The 16740-nt window shown below is 58.9% G+C and overlaps 1 protein-coding gene and 1 long non-coding RNA gene across 2 annotated transcripts; both read left to right on the forward strand.

The window, feature by feature from the left end:
* Positions 1-3662: 3662 nt before the first annotated feature.
* Positions 3663-8558, forward strand: LOC119094092 (metastasis-associated protein MTA2). Its single transcript, XM_037217168.1, has 9 exons — positions 3663-3747; positions 4100-4167; positions 4709-4790; positions 5097-5296; positions 5717-5922; positions 6679-6778; positions 7181-7369; positions 7788-7916; positions 8427-8558. The coding sequence occupies exons 1-9, from the start codon at positions 3705-3707 to the stop codon at positions 8556-8558; spliced, it is 1149 nt and encodes a 382-aa protein (XP_037073063.1). The 5' UTR covers positions 3663-3704.
* Positions 8559-9888: 1330 nt separating this feature from the next.
* On the forward strand, positions 9889-14129 carry LOC119093260 (uncharacterized). Its single transcript, XR_005093626.1, has 3 exons — positions 9889-9926; positions 10391-10489; positions 12266-14129. It is a non-coding gene; the product is annotated as an uncharacterized LOC119093260 (long non-coding RNA).
* The last annotated feature ends 2611 nt before the right edge of the window (positions 14130-16740 follow it).

Genomic DNA, 16740 nt, shown 5'->3' on the forward strand with positions numbered 1-16740 from the left:
GGCCGGGCCCCGGACACAGGGACTCTGGCGACGGTACGGACGGCCGCGCGACGGACACGGGGGCTCTGGCGCCGGTGCGGACGGCCGGGGTGACGGACACGGGGGCTCTGGCGCCGGTGCGGACGGCCGGGGTGACGGACACGGGGGCTCTGGCGTCGGTGCGGACGGCCGCGGCGCCGGTACTGACGGGCCAGGGCGACAGACAGGGGGGCTCCGGCGCCGGTGCTGACGGCCCGGGCGACGGACACGGGGCTCCGGCGTCGGTACGGACGGCCGGCGGGCTCTCGGCGGACACGGGGCTCTCACTCTCACAAGCCAGGGAAGGCTTACGGGATCGGGCAGGAACAAGTGCGAGGACCTGTGATGTGTTTTTTTTTGTGGTGATTAGTTTGTCGTGCTTTTGTATTAGCTCACCGATCACAATTTTCCATCAGAGGGATTGATGGGTTATTATCGTATTAAGCTCTGATCACTTGGCTCTAGCGATCTGATGCAAGAACGTGCGTTGTGTGCTCTACCTTGTGTACTGCTACGTTCAAAGACACGCAATCTCGATACGATGCACTCTGTTTGGTTACGTCTTGCTGCCTGTTCCAAGCGGCTAGGCGTGGTTTCTGTGATGGGGAGACTTGCCTCGCATTGCTTACCGCCAGCTATTGCTTCGCTGTTGGCCCGACAGATGGCCGATCATCGCCGGCCACCACGGCCGCCGCCGGCTGGGCGTCGGAAGCAGTGTTCGCCGCGTCGGCGTCCGGTTGGCACGCTGCTCTGGCAGGGCCGGACCGGCGGCGCCGGGTCGGACCAGGCCGCCAGGCGGCGCCTCGGTCCGGCGGCCGCGGCACGCCGCCGCCCCGGCCAGCCTCCGCGCCGGCAGCGCCGGGCCGGCCGGCCGCCGGCGGCCGAGCGCGCGGGACCCGGCGGCGCGGGACCCGGCGGCGCGCGCCGCCGGGTTGGTGGCCGCCGTGCAGCGGCTGGCCGAGCGACGGCCAGCGCTGCGGGGGTCGCCGCGCTGGCACGCCCGGCACGCCGGTCGCGTCCGCCGCCCGACAGGCCCCCCGGAAGCGGCCGCCCGACGCCGGCCGCGCGCCACGCGCCGCCCTGCGCCCTGCGCTCGGCGCCGGCGCGCACAGAGCGTCGATGGTGCATAGCATCGACTCGCCTGCTGGCGGCGTCGGGCCGTCCGGCCGAGCCGCCGCCGCCGGCGCCGACGGACGGGACGCCGCCGTACCGGAGCGCTCCGCTCGTGGCGTACCTGGAGGCGGCGGCGACCGGGGCGCGGCTGTGCGCCGTGCCGCCGCCGACCGACTGTCCGGCGCCGTTCCCTCTGGTCTCGCCGCTGCTGTACGCGCGGCTTAGCCAGACGGCCGTGCACCGGCCGGTGCCGCTGCTGCCGCGGCCCAGCCCCGCCCACCAGGCTCCACTGCACGCGTTCGCCTTCGACTACGGCCAGTGCCGAGACGGTAAGCGCCCGGGTGTAGTGGGAAGCTGTGTGGTGGTTGAAAATATGTAGTAAGGAAATTTTCTTGGACGATCTATGGATGGCTCCAGTGCTGCTGACTTCCTCCTAGTATCGTTAGAGGCTGGCTGCCTGCCTGTTTTTGCCTGTATTTCGTCATGGCCACATATACAGAGGTGTTAGGTATCAAATGAACGTACGTAATTACCCCTAAAATGAGGAGGGTTGAGAGATCAATGTGCTCGGCGGACCTGTCCCGCTCGCCCTCGTAACGCTCACGTACTCTCCTTTTTCAGAGGCACCCTTGAATCTGTCGAAGAGGTAGCACCAGGTGCTGCCACTTTCTCCTCTGCCTCTGTCCACTCCTGCAACCCAGCGAGGCAAGCTGAAAAACCCTTTGCCGACTAATGGTCTTTCGGTGACAGGTCATGCGGCGTGACGTCACTCGTCAATCCACTCGTCAGCATGCTCGTACGAAGCCTTGTCTACCTGATAATTTTGTACCGCCTTTTCTACTGAGCGATCTCTCACTTCGGCGCGTGGTTTGCGCCGCGTCTCCGCCTCCGTCCCGACCGTTGCTGTTCATGAGGAGTTCCACGGGGTGCCCGGCCGCGTGCTGTTCGGGCCGGACCGGGGTCGCCGGGAAGTGTGTGTGCCGGCAGCCAGGCGCCGCCACTGTGCCATCTCTAGTGCGCCAGCCGCGGAGCGGTCCGCCTCCGCCGGTTCGGCGGCACGCGTTGGGGAGGGGGGGGGGGGGCCCGCTGGAGCTCGACAGGCCAGCGATCTCAGTTTGGCGCCCGCGCCGGCCTGCGGCGGTCGTTGTTTTGTTTCGCTGCCGTGGAGGGAGGCGCTTAGAAGCGTTATTTGTTTGTTATCCAGGTGACACTGCGTTAGTGTGCTTGTTTCGTGCTGATCTGCTTGCCTGTACTGGTGTACCGGCGCTCGCCCGTGTGTGTTTGTGTGGGGGGGGGGGGGGGCATCTGGGGCCCAGGAGCGACCAATGCGCGGTCCCGACGCTTCCCATGATTCATTATATGGAACTGTCCAGACCATTGGACTCCATTTGTGCCGCTATGCTTTCTTCTCAGTGCCTTGGAAACCGCCATAGAGTGAGCGTACAATACCCTCATTACTCGTGCCAACTGCTTAGTGAACAGATTGCGTTTATACTTGTCGAAGTCGTCGAATATGTCTCTACGTGTATTTATTGGGCAGCCAGTTGAATGCAGACCAACTTTTCACTGCATTCAGATGTATTGCTAGTGTAGATAGTGTTGCTACAGCAAATGCACAAGTACAATCATACAGCTGTTTATTTTGGGGGCATGAAGCACACCGTTCTGATTTGCGTCAAGCACTGGCATGAGCCATTGCCAGCAGTGCTACCCAGATTATACACTGATACTCAAACCATGTCGAGGCCTACATGAATGTGTTGTACAAAAGAACGAAGGACGCAGACACATCGCGTGCCACCACCAGTGTCGGCGGGCAAGGGACAGCGAAGCGGCGACTCAGTAATGCTGGAGCGCTATTCTTCCACTTACCAACAGCAGAGATCAGGTGGTGTCAGGGACGCGGGAACTGGAGAGTTCGGGGGAGGCTTAGTCTCAAATTCTCCAGACATTTAGCGTTAGCTTTATGGGCGCTAATTGGGGTAAATAGCTAACTCCCTCCTCTTCTTTGGGAGGGCTCCCATTGCCCCCGGCTGGGGCTTCGCTCGGCTCGCGTTTGATGTCGGGGTTATCACCAGGTTCTAACGCGTAATGGGTGGGAAAACTGATGATGTGAGGTGAACAAACAGGTGCCTAGAATAACGAAGGAAGGAAAAGGTCGCCTTTCCGCGCAAGGGGATCACGACGGGCGCGCCGGTGTTTCCGTGGTGGGATTGTACCCATTCCGGCCCCCCCCCCCCCCCCCCATCGGCCAAGGTGGGATGGTGTTTGTCACTCGGAACTTGCCACGGCAAATGTTGCATGCATATTTCTGAAGTTCTGAGGTAAAATGAAGTGGGCAAGGATCTGGTGCAATGCCTAATTATTCAAACCAATCATCTCAAATCAAAGTGGTTCCTCGTTATTGGACCCAAGTATAAATGCTCCTGATGAACACAAAGGCTGCGCACATGAGGCATCTGGACTACCAATCGGGCGCTTCTGTTATTGGCTTCGAAACATCGGTAAATTGTCATACGCGAGGGCGGGCGTTTGGGTCGGCGGTCTGAGGGGCTGTTATTGTCCTTGCGGACATGTTTGTGCACGCAGCAGGCTCAAATACGTATCAGGCTGGAGGTAAGTTGAAGCTGGAAGAATCAAGGTCATTGGCATTCCATACGAAATGCTTGTCTGGGTGTTGGTTTGTTGACAGTATCTTCCCAGCTTCTGATGTTTTGTTTTGGTGCGCGTTTGCTGGCTTCTTGATAGTATGCGTTGGAAGAATGCGCATTGAGGAGGCTTAGGTCGTAAAACATCAGCATATGAGTGCAGTCAATTTTCTTGTAAGATCCTCGATATTTCATCTCAGTTCATGATGCCTGTCATACTCCACATTGCTTATTATCTGGTTAATGGTAATTACCGATATGTGTCGTGGTGCACCATGTTCATTGATGAGGAACTCATGCTCATCCTGTGTTTTTTACAGATTATGTTTATTGTGAAGTGTCCCCCACAGATCCATACCAGGTTCGCAGAATTGAAGAACTGAAACAGGTGACAATTTAGGATGCCGCTGTGTGTCATATTTTGTGCCTGTTGTGTTGTTTTTAGCTTCAGCAATTGGAATTAACTATGAAAAAGACTAGAAGAGGGACCAATTTAATGGAAGTGTTTGTAACTTGCATTATGTTAGCAAAACCTGTGCAGACATTGGCAGATTGCATGTTAGTAAATAACAAATATTAACCATGCCTTGAATGCAAACATCATATTTTAACTGTGTGTGATGATGTGTTGTATTTGGGTATTTGTTACCACAGTTTTTTTATTTGGCTCAGTTAGAGGCTAAATGGATGCTATTTTTGGGGTATTTCACTTGCACAATGTAAACACAGGGAGGGGAGTTACGCCCATTTTAATCAGTGTGTTACCAGAATGGAGAAAGGGTTGAAAAATTGCCAAAAATGTAAAACATTCTATTGATATCCACAGTAAACTTTTCTTTTTTATCTTTTTCAGTGCTGTGTGTATGGTATTCAAACTTGATAAGCTGAGTGAGTGTAAAATGCACACTGAGAACAAACCACATTTGCAGAATACTGGCAGTGTTGTAGAAGCCAAGATGACGTGTCTGTACCGTCGTGGAGACATCCCATCATCTCTAATTGCATCAATAGGTGAGCTTTGGTTTAAGTGGTATGTATGTCCATTTACAGAAACATGCATTTTATTGCCCTCTGTCCACCAGCGATTGCACAAGTGATGCTGGTTTACTCTTCCACATGTGTGCAATGTTAGTTATATCATGTGAAACTGCAATGAAATTGATATTGAAACCAATGCAAATGAAAGAGCAAAATGCAAAACACATTCAATGAAGTGCAATTCATATGCTAAATCTGTGAAACGTTTGTTGCTTTCCAATGACATTCTCACAGGATTCAACTTACCATCGTGACCAGGTTCCATATGTGTGGCCCCAGATACCATAGAGCTGGATCGAGGTGGAGCCAAAGACGCTGGGTTTGGTGGCCGAAGCTCTCAGCCACGCCACTTGGTGGACCAGCGCGAGCTGTTCCCATCCCGCCAGGTGGAGACGCTGCCGGCATCATGCATCCGCGGCCGCTGCTTCGTCACCCTGCTCACCGCCTCAGAACAGGCAGAGCAGTACCTGGACCGCGAGGTGCGGACCTGGGAACCTACGGGTGGGTGGGGGGGGGGGGGGGGGGGGGGGGGGGGGGGAGAGGAAGGATCGGCGAACCAGGTGAAGTAGTGAAGAAGAACTCTGTTGGGAGTAAAGATGGGGTTCGCGTCGTCAGGCTCGCATTAGGGTGCCTTCAAGACATGGTTCAGCAAAGCTTCATCACATCAGGGCCTTGCATACAGCAAGGCAGGGGTACTTGGAGGAGGGTGTGCTGTGAACCTCACTGCATAGCATTGCATGCACTGGGCGAACAAATGAACCGGACGAATAATTTCGCACTGCTACCGGTACAACACTGACAGTTCGTTTATCACAAGAAGGAGGCACATGCCGTGCCTGCCCTGAGCACTCCCTGCCACCCCACCAGCACGTCATCAGTGTCTTGTCTCCCGCTGACAGGACAGCTTCTTCTACACGCTGCTGTATGACCCAGTGCAGCGCACCCTGGTAGCGGACCGCGGCGAGGTGCGGCTGGGTGAGCGCCACCAGGCGACAGTGCCGGCAGTCGGCGAGCCGGGCGCGGCGACCGGCCGTGACACGCTGCTCTGGAGCCCGCGCCACCGACTCACCGACGACCAGCTGGACCGGTTCCTGCTGCTGGCCCGGTCAGTGGGACAGGGACGAGGGGGTATGGTCTGTGGGGTTTGGTGCTGATATGCATGGTGAGGTGAAGTGGGCCAGACAAAGAAGTGTGATGTCGGAAAGTATGGTTTACTGTTATGCAGTGATTTTGTGTATGTGAGAGAAGCTTTGACTGATTTTGGTGTTTACATTTGAATTTGCATGCAGAAGTGTGGTTGGCCAAAATGTGATTGCCAACATAAAACCGCAATCGGATTTTGGGGTCGCAGCGATGAGCTAGAGGACGTGACAACGACTGTATGATGCGTCAGACGTCTGTCAGTCTGCGTTCAGAATGCAGAATGCATGCAGAGAGAGCACTCTGTGCCTGCCTTTAGAATACTGTTGTCCCTGCCCTCACAATACCCCAAGAGCAAACCTTCCACAGCCAGAGAGTGCTCCCTATGTTCACCTGCCCGCTGCACCGCCTTTCCTCCACATGCACCTACTACCCCCAGCATTGCCTTCTCTCCGCGTGCACCTAATGTCCCCAGCATCGCCTTTTCTCCGCGTGCACCTAATGTCCCCAGCATCGCCCTTTCTCTGCGTTCGCCTTCTGCCCTCCGCACCGCCTGTTCCGTATTCACCCGCTGCACCACCTTTTCCACGCGTGCACCTACAGTGCCCTCTGCAACGCCTTTTCCCTGCGTTTACCCCCTGCCCGATGCAGCGCCTGTTCTCCGCGTGCGCCTCTTCACCGGTGCACCGCCTGACAATGCGTGCTGCGCCGGTCGCCTCAGGTCGGTGGGCACTTTCGCGCGCGCGCTGGACTGTCCCGGCTCAGTGTGCCAGCCGAGCCTGCACCTGGCCGCCGCCGCCGCGTCCAGGGATGTGACTCTGGTGAGGTCCCGCCCTCCACCTGTCCGTGAGGCGAACCCCGACTCATTGATGCGGTTAACTTCAGTTGGGTGGCCGGCTCATCTATTACTGCTGCACGTAATCACATTTTGTATGTACTGAGCGTTAGATGCTTTGCTACATCTGTCATGTGTAAGTTGTCCGCAGAACTGTGGTGTGAGACAGGCTCTGGTCTGTCAGGTGACAGCCGACGGCTGGTGGCGGTTCGCATCGCGTGGAATGCAGAATCTTGCACGTGGCTGTGACCTGTGCCGGACCGTGCTGCGTCTGAGGTGTGCGACTCGGGATCCTGTCCGGCGTAACGGTCCGGACGCGCGGGAGTCCCCCGGGAGAGCGTGCGGGACTCGGGGCCGCCGGCCTGACCTCTGGGGCGCTCCGCCGCAGCTCCACGCCATGGACACTCTGCACCGGAGCGGGTACGACCTGGCGGCGGCGCTGGCGGCGCTGGTGCCGTCCGGCGGTGCCTCGCTGTGCCAGGACCAGCTGGAGGCCTGGTCCGCCGACGAGGCGGCCATCTTCGAGCGGGCGCTCGGCAAGCTCGGCAAGAACTTCGCGGAGATCAGGCGAGACTTTGTGAGTGCTGTATGGTGGAGGCTGGAAGGCTGAGGCTGCGGCTGTCTTGCTCAGACTTGGCTGTCGTTTTTGGCTGCCTGACAAATGAGTGCCTGTAATCGCAAGCTTCCTCGTGTGAATTTGTTTATATCGCAATGAAATGAAGCCGTTCGTTTTTATGCCGACCTTACTACCTGCAAAATGCGCTACCTTTGCTGAATTAATGCGTCTGCGTATATTTCCTTGCAACTTTCTGACATTGAGTGACAGTATGTATTTCACGTACCGCATTAAGTCGGCGTACACCTGACCGAAAAGCTCCGCGCTCCACCTTGCGACGGCTGGACCAGCCGTCGCAATGTGGAGCGCGCGGGCTGGGCGAACCCCTGGCCGCGATCCCCGGGCACTGACACCTTACGGCCCGTGCATTCGCTGACAGCTGCCTTGGAAGAGCACCGCCGAGCTGGTGGAGTACTACTACCTCTGGAAAACGACCGGCCGCTGTCTTCTGCGCCGGCGCGCCAAGGTGGCGGCGGCGGCCGCGCGCGCGCGCCTGGCGCGGGTGTGCGTGCCGCCGGCGCGACCGGCCGACGCTGGCGATGGCCCCGTGACCTGCGCTGAGGACGATGCCGGGCCGGGGCCGGCCTGTGCCGGCTGCTCCGGTCAGTGCGCGCGCCTCTGACGCTGGTGCGGGGCTGGGCGGGCCGGTTGGGTGGGAGCTGTGGTCAGGGGCGGAAGCGTTCGCATGAACATGTTCGGGACAACATGTTCGGGACAGGAGGTCAAGGCGAATAGTTATGTGGTAGTCGACTGTGCATCTAGCCACGGGCTGACACAAGGTGTTCTTGGGAAGTGTTTTGTTGTCCTGCTAATGTTTTTGCGTTTTTGTGGGACCAGCGTTTGGGGGGGGGGGAGGGGGGCAGCGTCTGACCGAATTACGGTCGGGTAATGTGCCCGGCACCCTCTCGGCATGTTCAGCCCGAGCTTTCTGATCGCCCAGCGTGCCCGGACCTCTGCCCTGTCCCATGTAAGCCCGCGCGGCGTGTGACTATGCTCCGTGGGCTGCCGCAGCCGTCAGCTCGGAGCGTTGGGTCGCCTGGGGTGCGGCGCGACTCTGCGCGCAGTGCTGGCTCTTCTGGCGACGCTACGGCGGCTTGCGACGGCGTTCGGCCTCAGGTACGGACGCAGCGCGCCGGCCGGGCTGCTGTGACGAACGGATGCTGCGACCGACGTGTTGCGCTAGCGAGCCCGCGGGAGGCTTGTTTGGCCACCGGCATTCTCACGGTCGGTTTGAGTGAAAGCCAGAGTGGTTGTTGTTTCGTCAGCTACCTGGGTGCAGGCATCTTGAGTGATTCCGGCCACATGTTTAGTCTCCAGCGGCGGCGGCCGATCGTCGAGATCGCGCCGGCGATCGTCATCTGTCATTCTGCGCGCAGCAGAGCGGCGATGCTTGCACTGGAGCGTTCACCGTCACCGTCGTCGCCCCCCCCCCCCCTCCCCCCGATCTGGACGCACAGCAGCCCCCACCTCACCAGTATGCTGTGCTCACAGAGCCGGAGCGGCAACCGGCGGCGGCGCCGGACCGAGGCGAGCCCGTCGCCGCCCGGATTCCGAGCCGGCGGTTCGCCGCGCCCGTGCCTCGTCGGCCTGGCGACCCGTTCCTGCTGGCGCCGGCTCCGGTCTGGCGCCTCTCGCGCCGCCTCTGCCGCCGCCACGTGCGACTGCGGCGGCTGGCGCGTGACCCGCGCCGCCACGTGCCCGTGGCCGCCGTGCACGCTGCGTGTGAGTGGTGACGTCAGCACGCGCTGGACGACGTACAGCGTGCGGAGTGGGAGGGGAGGAGGTGGGGGGGGGGAGGGGGGGGGGGGGGGGTAGGCGCCGCGTCCCATTGTCCCCTCCCGTGCTCTGGTACATCCGATCCAGCGTACGCTTGTAGCGCAGTTGCGAGGGGTTTGACGGAGTCGGGCGGGTCCGCTGTAGCCGTGGCCTGATCGGTCCGGTTGGAGCTGACGCCGCGTAGTTGTAGCCGGAGTCTGAGTTACCCTGCCCTGGCGGCGCCCTGAGTTGACCTGCTGTGACGGGATTGGGCCTTAGCTGCGGCCTCTGTGGCGGGCTTCGGTTGAGGTTCGTTTTTGTTTTGATTGCATATGGTCGCTCCATATATGCCTTGCCGCGGTGTGCGGTGCAAACCTGTTGCCTCTGATGGGATGCGGAAACCCTATGCTCACCTGACCACCGGACCCTCCCTCTTTCCGTGGAGACCAGTCTGTGCTGTACTGAACACGTCCGTGATCCCCTCATGTGAGTGCATGCGTTGCCGGGCGCGGCCCCGACCGGGCGTGTGCGTGTGCCGACTCCGGCGGCCGGCCCGGCAGGCCTGCAGCAGATGACGGAGCTGCCCGAGGCGGAGCTGGCCCGGCGGATGGCACCGCGGCCGCGGCCGCACCGGCGCGGCCTCAGTCAGCTGCCGTGGCTGGCCGGCGGGCGGCTGGACCGGCCTGACTGGCTGACCGGCGAGCGGTCGGCGTCGCCGCCGCGGCCGACAGGCTTGCCTTCCTCCGACCGCCGACGGCGCTAGGTAGGGGGACGCAGGCGCCCGAGGCCTGTCCGGGGCCACAGGGACCGGTGCTCATGGGGCTCCTCTGCGGCTGCCCTGTTGCGAATCCGGATATCCCATTGCTGTCTTCTATGCATTGAGACTATACCGGTACTGGCTGGGATATTTTTAGCGCCGAGCCATGACTGGAATGATTGGACAGTTAAGGTACCCATTGAACAATTATCCCACCTAGCGCAAACGCAAGAACTCAGACATTTCGTTATTTAAGGTAGCAGTGTGCAGTGCAGGGTTCCTTTGAGAACTGAATGGCATAATTTATATATGCGCATAATTTTGAAATGTTGCCTGGACTTATCGTAAATCAAACCGCATTTGAGCGCGATATTCTGTTTTCTGATAGGCCGACTTCTGCTGCTGCCTTTGGTTTCCCGTCGGCACGGTGCGGCCACGGCAATAACGTTAGTTGGCCGCCTTCTCCACAGATGGCAGCTTCATCTACACCCCGAAGGGCAAGTTTCAGCTGGCGTGGAACGTGACGCTCCCGAGGAAACGGTCGTGTGAGGAGACGAACAGTTTGCTGGGTGAGGTCCGGGGGTGGCAGTGTCGAATGGGCGAAGGTGTGTGCTTCGCTACGTGCCATGTGTGTCCCGCGCCGCCTCGCTGCGTCTCTCCCCGCGCCGCCTCGCCGCGTCACTCCCCGCGCCGCCTCGCTGCGTCACTCCCCGCCGCCTCGCCGCGTCGCCCGCGCGCTCGCCGCGTCGCTCCCCGCGCCGCCTCGCCGCGTCAGCTCCCGCGCCGCCTCGCCGCGTCACTCCCCGCGCCGCCTCGCCGCGTCGCTCCCGGCCGCCTCGCCGCGTCGCTCCCGCGCCGCCTCGCCGCGTCGCTCCCCGCGCCGCCTCGCTGCGTCTCTCCCCGCGCCGCTTCGCTGCGTCACTCCCCGCGCCGCCTCGCCGCGTCGCTCCCCGCGCCTAAAGCCGTCAGGCCATTGATTTTGTTTGAGCAGCCGCCCTTTTGCGCGAGTAGCTTTCCAGCCCTAGACAGAGTAGTGCTAACCGTGTTAAGGCTATCCAGTGTCTCAGGGAACCTGTTTCACTGTTGTTGGTTGACTTGATCTGCCGTGACCCTGGCACGTGTGCATTGATTTAAACAGTGCCGGCTATGGGTTGATCAACGCCAGCAAGTTGTAGGCTCAATGATTGCATGTCAGTTTTGTCTTGTCTGTCCGGCGACCTGCTTGCCAACTGTCAGTTTTGTTTCGTTTGGTTACAGTCATTTTGCACAGGCTGTTAAAGTGGACGTTAAACAGTCCACTCTGAAACTCGTTCGGTCCTGGCCTCGATATATGCTTGTGACACGGTTTGATCTGCTGACGTTGACTTGTGTGCCGTACACGGGAATGCTTCACCCACAGCTTGCACTGCATCACAGCACACTATTTCGGAGCACTGTGTTTTTGTCTACACTAAGGGATAAGTGATGGTATAGATACTTCACGGCCTTGTCAAGACTAACTCTGAATCTATAAGTAGAGATAAGGAACAAGGCCAGCTTGCGTAACTTGGAAACAATACGATAACGCGGCATTTTGTGCGTCTGGTGTCTGCGGGTGTGTACCCTCATCTGTTGTCCTCCGCCGGGTCTGCGTGACGCATGGACTCTCCGGGCCGAGATGAGAGGCCTCTCGCCCCGTCTCTGTCTGTGTGACGCCTGGACTCTCCGAGCTGAGATGAGAGGCCTCTCGCCCGTCTCCGTCGGTAACGCTGATCGCGCCTGGACTCCCCGAGCCGAGATGAGAGGCCTCTCGTCCCGTCTCCGTCTCCGTCTGTGTGACGCCTGGACTCCCCGAGCCGAGATGAGAGGCCTCCCGCTCTGTCTCCATCTGTGTGACGCCTGGACTCCCCGAGCCGAGATGAGAGGCCTCTCGCCCGTCTCCGTCTGTGTGACGCCTGGACTCCCCGAGCCGAGATGAGAGGCCTCTCGCCCCGTCTCCGTCTGTGTGACGCCTGGACTCTCCGAGCCGAGATGAGGGGCCTCTCGTCCCGTCTCCGTCTGTGTGACGCCTGGACTCCCCGAGCCGAGATGAGAGGCCTCTCGCCCCGTCTTCGTATGTGTGACGCCTGGACTCCCCGAGCCGAGATGAGAGGCCTCCCGCTCCGTCTTCGTCTGTGTGACGCCTGGACTCTCCGAGCCGAGATGGGAGGCCTCTCGTCCCGTCTCCGTCCGTGTGACGCCTGGACTCCCCGAGCCGAGATGAGAGGCCTCCCGCTCCGTCTTCGTCGGCCCGGAAGCCTGTGTCTCTCGTCTCCCCCTGTGACCTGGCCCCTTTCCGTCGTGTGTTCGCTCATGTTACGCCGCAGGGTGCGATCCTGAGCCGCGGCTAGTGCGGCGCCGCTTGCCCGTCACTCTGTTGCATCCTGAGGCAACCTGGGTGGGCTTGCGACATACGGCCGAGTGATGGATCGTCTCCGCGCCAAACAGGGCTGTTCAACCGGTGACTGTTCGCCATATGAAACGTAAATATTTGCACGAGTGGTTATGTATGTGTCAACGATTTATTGCAAGCTGCTGGTCATGCAACATGCGACGGAAATAAGTAAGATCACACAGGTTTGCCTAGCTATGCGTATTGTGCTCCGGTAGGCTATGGCCAGGTACATTCACACAAGCCGCGCAAAATATGACCAGCCATCAGATAAACAGCTGACACAAAACCTGAAGGCTGTTCATATTTTGCGCGTGCTGCATTGCTGCGTCTAGCTGTCGCTCAGTACCCTGCACAGCGAGCCCGCTGTGAAAGCACTTTCGGATGCATGTTTTGACTTCACGACGAAGACGCGCCCTAAATGACTGTGTTGTGAATAAAGGCTTCACTGCGTCTGTGCCTGGCGAAAGCCCCTGTCTTAATGTGCGCCATCTGCCGGTCTGCTGCAGAGACCGGCCAGGACACGGCGGTCGTCTGTCTTGAGGCGCGCTCGGAGAGCAGCCGGGGACTCCTTTCGTGACGTCACCGCGCCCCGCCGGGCCTCCGGCATGACGTCACCGCGCCCCGCCGGGCCTCCGGCGTGACGTCACCGCGCCCCGCCGGGCCTCCAGCGTGAGGTCAGCCGCGGCCTCAGGCGCGCTGGTCGACCGTCACGAGGACGCTCCTGTCTCCGAGAAGCGTGGCGAGCTTGTGCCGAGATCGCGTCTTGAGAATCGTTACAGGATTGGGATTGGTGTGGGAGGCTCGTGCTGCGTGGGTGTGGGCGTCTGGAGATTTCATATGCTTTTTATGTGTGTTGTTCTTATCTGAGCTAATGGCAACTGGTGAGAGCCCGAACAAGCTACAGGGACGGGCCGGCCAACGTTATCCGAAGCGGTGAAGGCGGATAACAATCTGCTGATCGCGCGTGGCTCCCATCCGCCAACGTCAGTTTAGAGCTGTAAAGCGGACACAGCCTGGGAGCCGTTGGCCGACCAATGGGCGTGACACTTCCCCGGCACATCGGACACTGCGGGCAGGCCGCCCCGCCAATGCCTGTCGTGCCCTTGCTGGTCACTCGCGCCGTCTTCCGGTTGTCGCCGGCCCGGGTGCCCGGTCGGGGCCGGTGCAGCCCGCCCTGCCGCCTGCGCTGAGACACGTCACCCGCCGCGCCCGTGCCGGCAGTGTGCGCGCTGCACGCGCCCAAGTCCAAAACGCGCTCGCGCCTAATGCAGTTTTTCCGTGCGTGCGTGCGGACGGCGTCGGTGTCGCTCGGCGAGCTCGTGACTGTCGTGGGGTGTCGCCGACAGCAGAAGACGGCAGCAGGGGGTGTCTGTTCGGCGGTCGATGCCGTCAGGGTCGCGCTGTCGGCGGCGTCAGCTGCGCGTCGTGCCAGGAACTTGTCGCGGCGCGCTTGTGCTCGTCCGCCGTGTTGCTTATATTGCGTCGAGGTATGGAGGCGTCGTTATGAGCATGTGTAGGACGTTGAGTGAGCAGCGTGCGGTTGAGTACAGTTCAGTCTGGTCGGAACAGCTCGCCAGGTTTTGAGTTCTGTGGACTGCGGCTCAGATAACACCGAACCAACTAATGATCGAGGAGACTTACTGCGGGTGAAGGCATTGGTCGACCCTTAGCGTACTTGTTTTATGTGCCCATAATGACTCCCGAATGTGTGACTAAATAAGGACAACCAGAAGACACCACACATGTCGCGGAAAACCAGCTCCGTTGTGCCGTTCGCCGAACCTCGATGACTTGATTCTACAGAGAAAGATATGGCAAATGACTGGCACACGCTGATCGCGGTCTGTTTTTCAGCGCACACCAAGCGATGACCATTCGCACCACAGACCCAGTGTCAGAACTGTGTGATCAGCCTATGATGACGCTCGTAAATGACGTCAGTTGAATCGACCGAACCACGCAACAGCCTCCGCAAGATGGCGACGGGTGTCGCACTTTTGTAGCGCGTTGACAGGCCGATATCTTGAGTCATCAGCAAGATAGCGATACTTTTCACGCTTAGGTTGCGTGCTGACCGACTGATACTCTGATTCACCAGTCTGGAGTCGCACCGCCCTGACTATGCCGTTGGCTGTCGTTCATGCGACGTAATTGGGGGTCTTGCCAGGATCGAACGCCTGGGGTTCAATCGACGATCGGGAGACAAACTCCTGATGTGAGAGGTAAACTCCTCATGTGGGAAACAAACTCCTGGTGTGCGGAACAAACTCCTGCTAGGGGTTTTGCGTGCGGGATCTGAAGGATGGGAAAGCAAGCCATTTGATCAATAAGATGATCCCTGTTTCCTTGGCTTGCACCAGTCCTGAACTACCCCCGGTTACACGTTCGCACGTGTATGCAGACGAGCAGGGGAACACACAGGTGTTGCACGATCCAGCGTGGTTTGCGTGTTGATCAATCAAACCAAGTTCATTGCGCGATCAGATAAATTCAGCCTACGAAATTGGGGAACGGGTCATCAAGGATCTATCTGTAACCACCAGCTGGGATATTTCCACATCACGAACTGACACTCAGGAGATGACATTGTGGGACGGCGGTGGACGGAGGACGGAACACCCGGCTGACAACACCCGGACGGTGGTGATCGGGACAGGGTTAGTGGAGGGCGAGGGGGGGGGGGGGGGGGGGGGTTAGGTAACTGGTTCTCAACTCCGGGCAAACGCATAGCATTGACCCTATGGCGGCTCATGGACAGAAACAAGGCAAAAATCGCGTTCGTACGCCAGAGAGGCTCCACCGACATTGGGCTGGAGGAATGACAGCGGTTCGGGTGGCGGTGTTTTTCCCGGACTGAGACTGCTAGAATAGGGATAAATGAAGCTCACCGGAGGGGCCTCAGTGTTCAGGAAATTGAACTTCCGGTCCCGAAGCGACCATGTGTCTGCTCTAGCGGCACTTCGAGGACTACGGACAGGGTCTAGACGCTTGCGCTTGGATGCTCGTGTTTTAAGAGACCATTTGTCTGTCTTTTGGGGGCGGGTTCGACTAAACTTGCACTGAGAGATTGGTAACAACTCTGTATGAAAGCGGTTGTCGGAGTTATTTTGACACCGCTATTGCGTGCAGAGTTACGGTCCTTGGATGACTATCCTCTCTGCGGATGAAGCCATGCGGGTGTTTTGGAAACCGACAAAATCGCTGATTATTGTATAAGGACTGTTCAGCTGCGTGAAATGTCGGAAACCGTGGGCGATCCGATTTTGTGGACTTGTTTCTGGCCGTAAAACTATTAAAATAGTATGATTATATGATGTGTATTTGTTAGTCCACCACACCACCATGCGACCCCATGGCATGTTCGTCTGCCTCGGTCCTCCATCTTGTGGATGGGTGCAACACCACTTATTCTGCGTGTCCTGCTCCTGGCTGATGTTTGATGCTGGCAGTTCCCTTCTACACTGAACGGTACCTATACACCGAACGGTACCTCCCCTTCCTCACCGAATGGTACCTCCCCTTCTACACCGAATAGTAACTCCCCTTCTATACCGAACGGTACCTCCCCTTCTACACTGTACCTCCCTTCTACACCGAACGGCACCTCCCCTTGTACACCGAACGGTACCTCCCCTTATACACCGAACGGTACCTCCCCTTCTACACCGAACGGTACCTCCCCTTCTACACCGAACGGTACCTCCCCTTCTACACCGAACGGTACCTCCCCTTCTACACCGAATAGTAACTCCCCTTCTATACCGAACGGTACCTCCCCTTCTACACTGTACCTCCCCATCTACACCAAACGGTAACTCCCCTTCTACACCGAACGGTATCTCCCCTTCTACACCGAACGGTACCTCCCCTTCTACACCGAATAGTAACTCCCCTTCTACACCGAACGGTACCTCCCCTTATACACCGAACGGTACCTCCCCTTCTTCACCGAACGGTACCTCCCCTTCTGCACCGAACGGTGCCTCCCATTCTACACCGAGCGGTACCTCCACTTCTAAACCGTACCTTCCCTTCTACATCGAACGGTACCTCCCCTTCTACACCGTACCTCCCCTCCTACACCGAACGGTACCTCCCTTCTTCGCCGAACGGTACCTCCTCTTGTACACCGAACGGTACCTCCCCTTCTACACCGTATCGCCCGTTCTACACCGAACGGTATCTCCCCTTCTACACCGAACGGTACCTCCCCTTCTTCACCGAACGGTGCCTCCCCTTCTACACCGAACGGTACCGCCCGTTCTACACCTAACGGTGCCTCCCCACCTGCACTGAATGGTACCTCTTTTTCTATACCGAACAGTACCTCTCCTTCTGCATCGAACGGTACTTCCCCACCTGCACCGAACGGTACCTCCCCTTCTAACCGAACGGTGCCTCTCTTCT

This window comes from Pollicipes pollicipes, unplaced genomic scaffold, assembly GCF_011947565.3.
Source record: "Pollicipes pollicipes isolate AB1234 unplaced genomic scaffold, Ppol_2.1 Scaffold_4002;HRSCAF=4701_pilon_pilon_pilon, whole genome shotgun sequence".
Taxonomy (NCBI): Eukaryota; Metazoa; Arthropoda; class Thecostraca; order Pollicipedomorpha; family Pollicipedidae; genus Pollicipes; species Pollicipes pollicipes.

Excerpts from the sequence above, each read along its gene's own strand:
- LOC119094092 (XM_037217168.1), top strand. The coding sequence starts at position 3,705 with ATGTTTGTGCACGCAGCAGGCTCAAATACGTATCAGGCTGGAG. Across the intron at positions 3,748-4,099 it reads AAATACGTATCAGGCTGGAG|ATTATGTTTATTGTGAAGTG; the intron begins GTAAGTTGAAGC and ends TGTTTTTTACAG. Across the intron at positions 5,297-5,716 it reads AGCAGTACCTGGACCGCGAG|GACAGCTTCTTCTACACGCT; the intron begins GTGCGGACCTGG and ends TCCCGCTGACAG.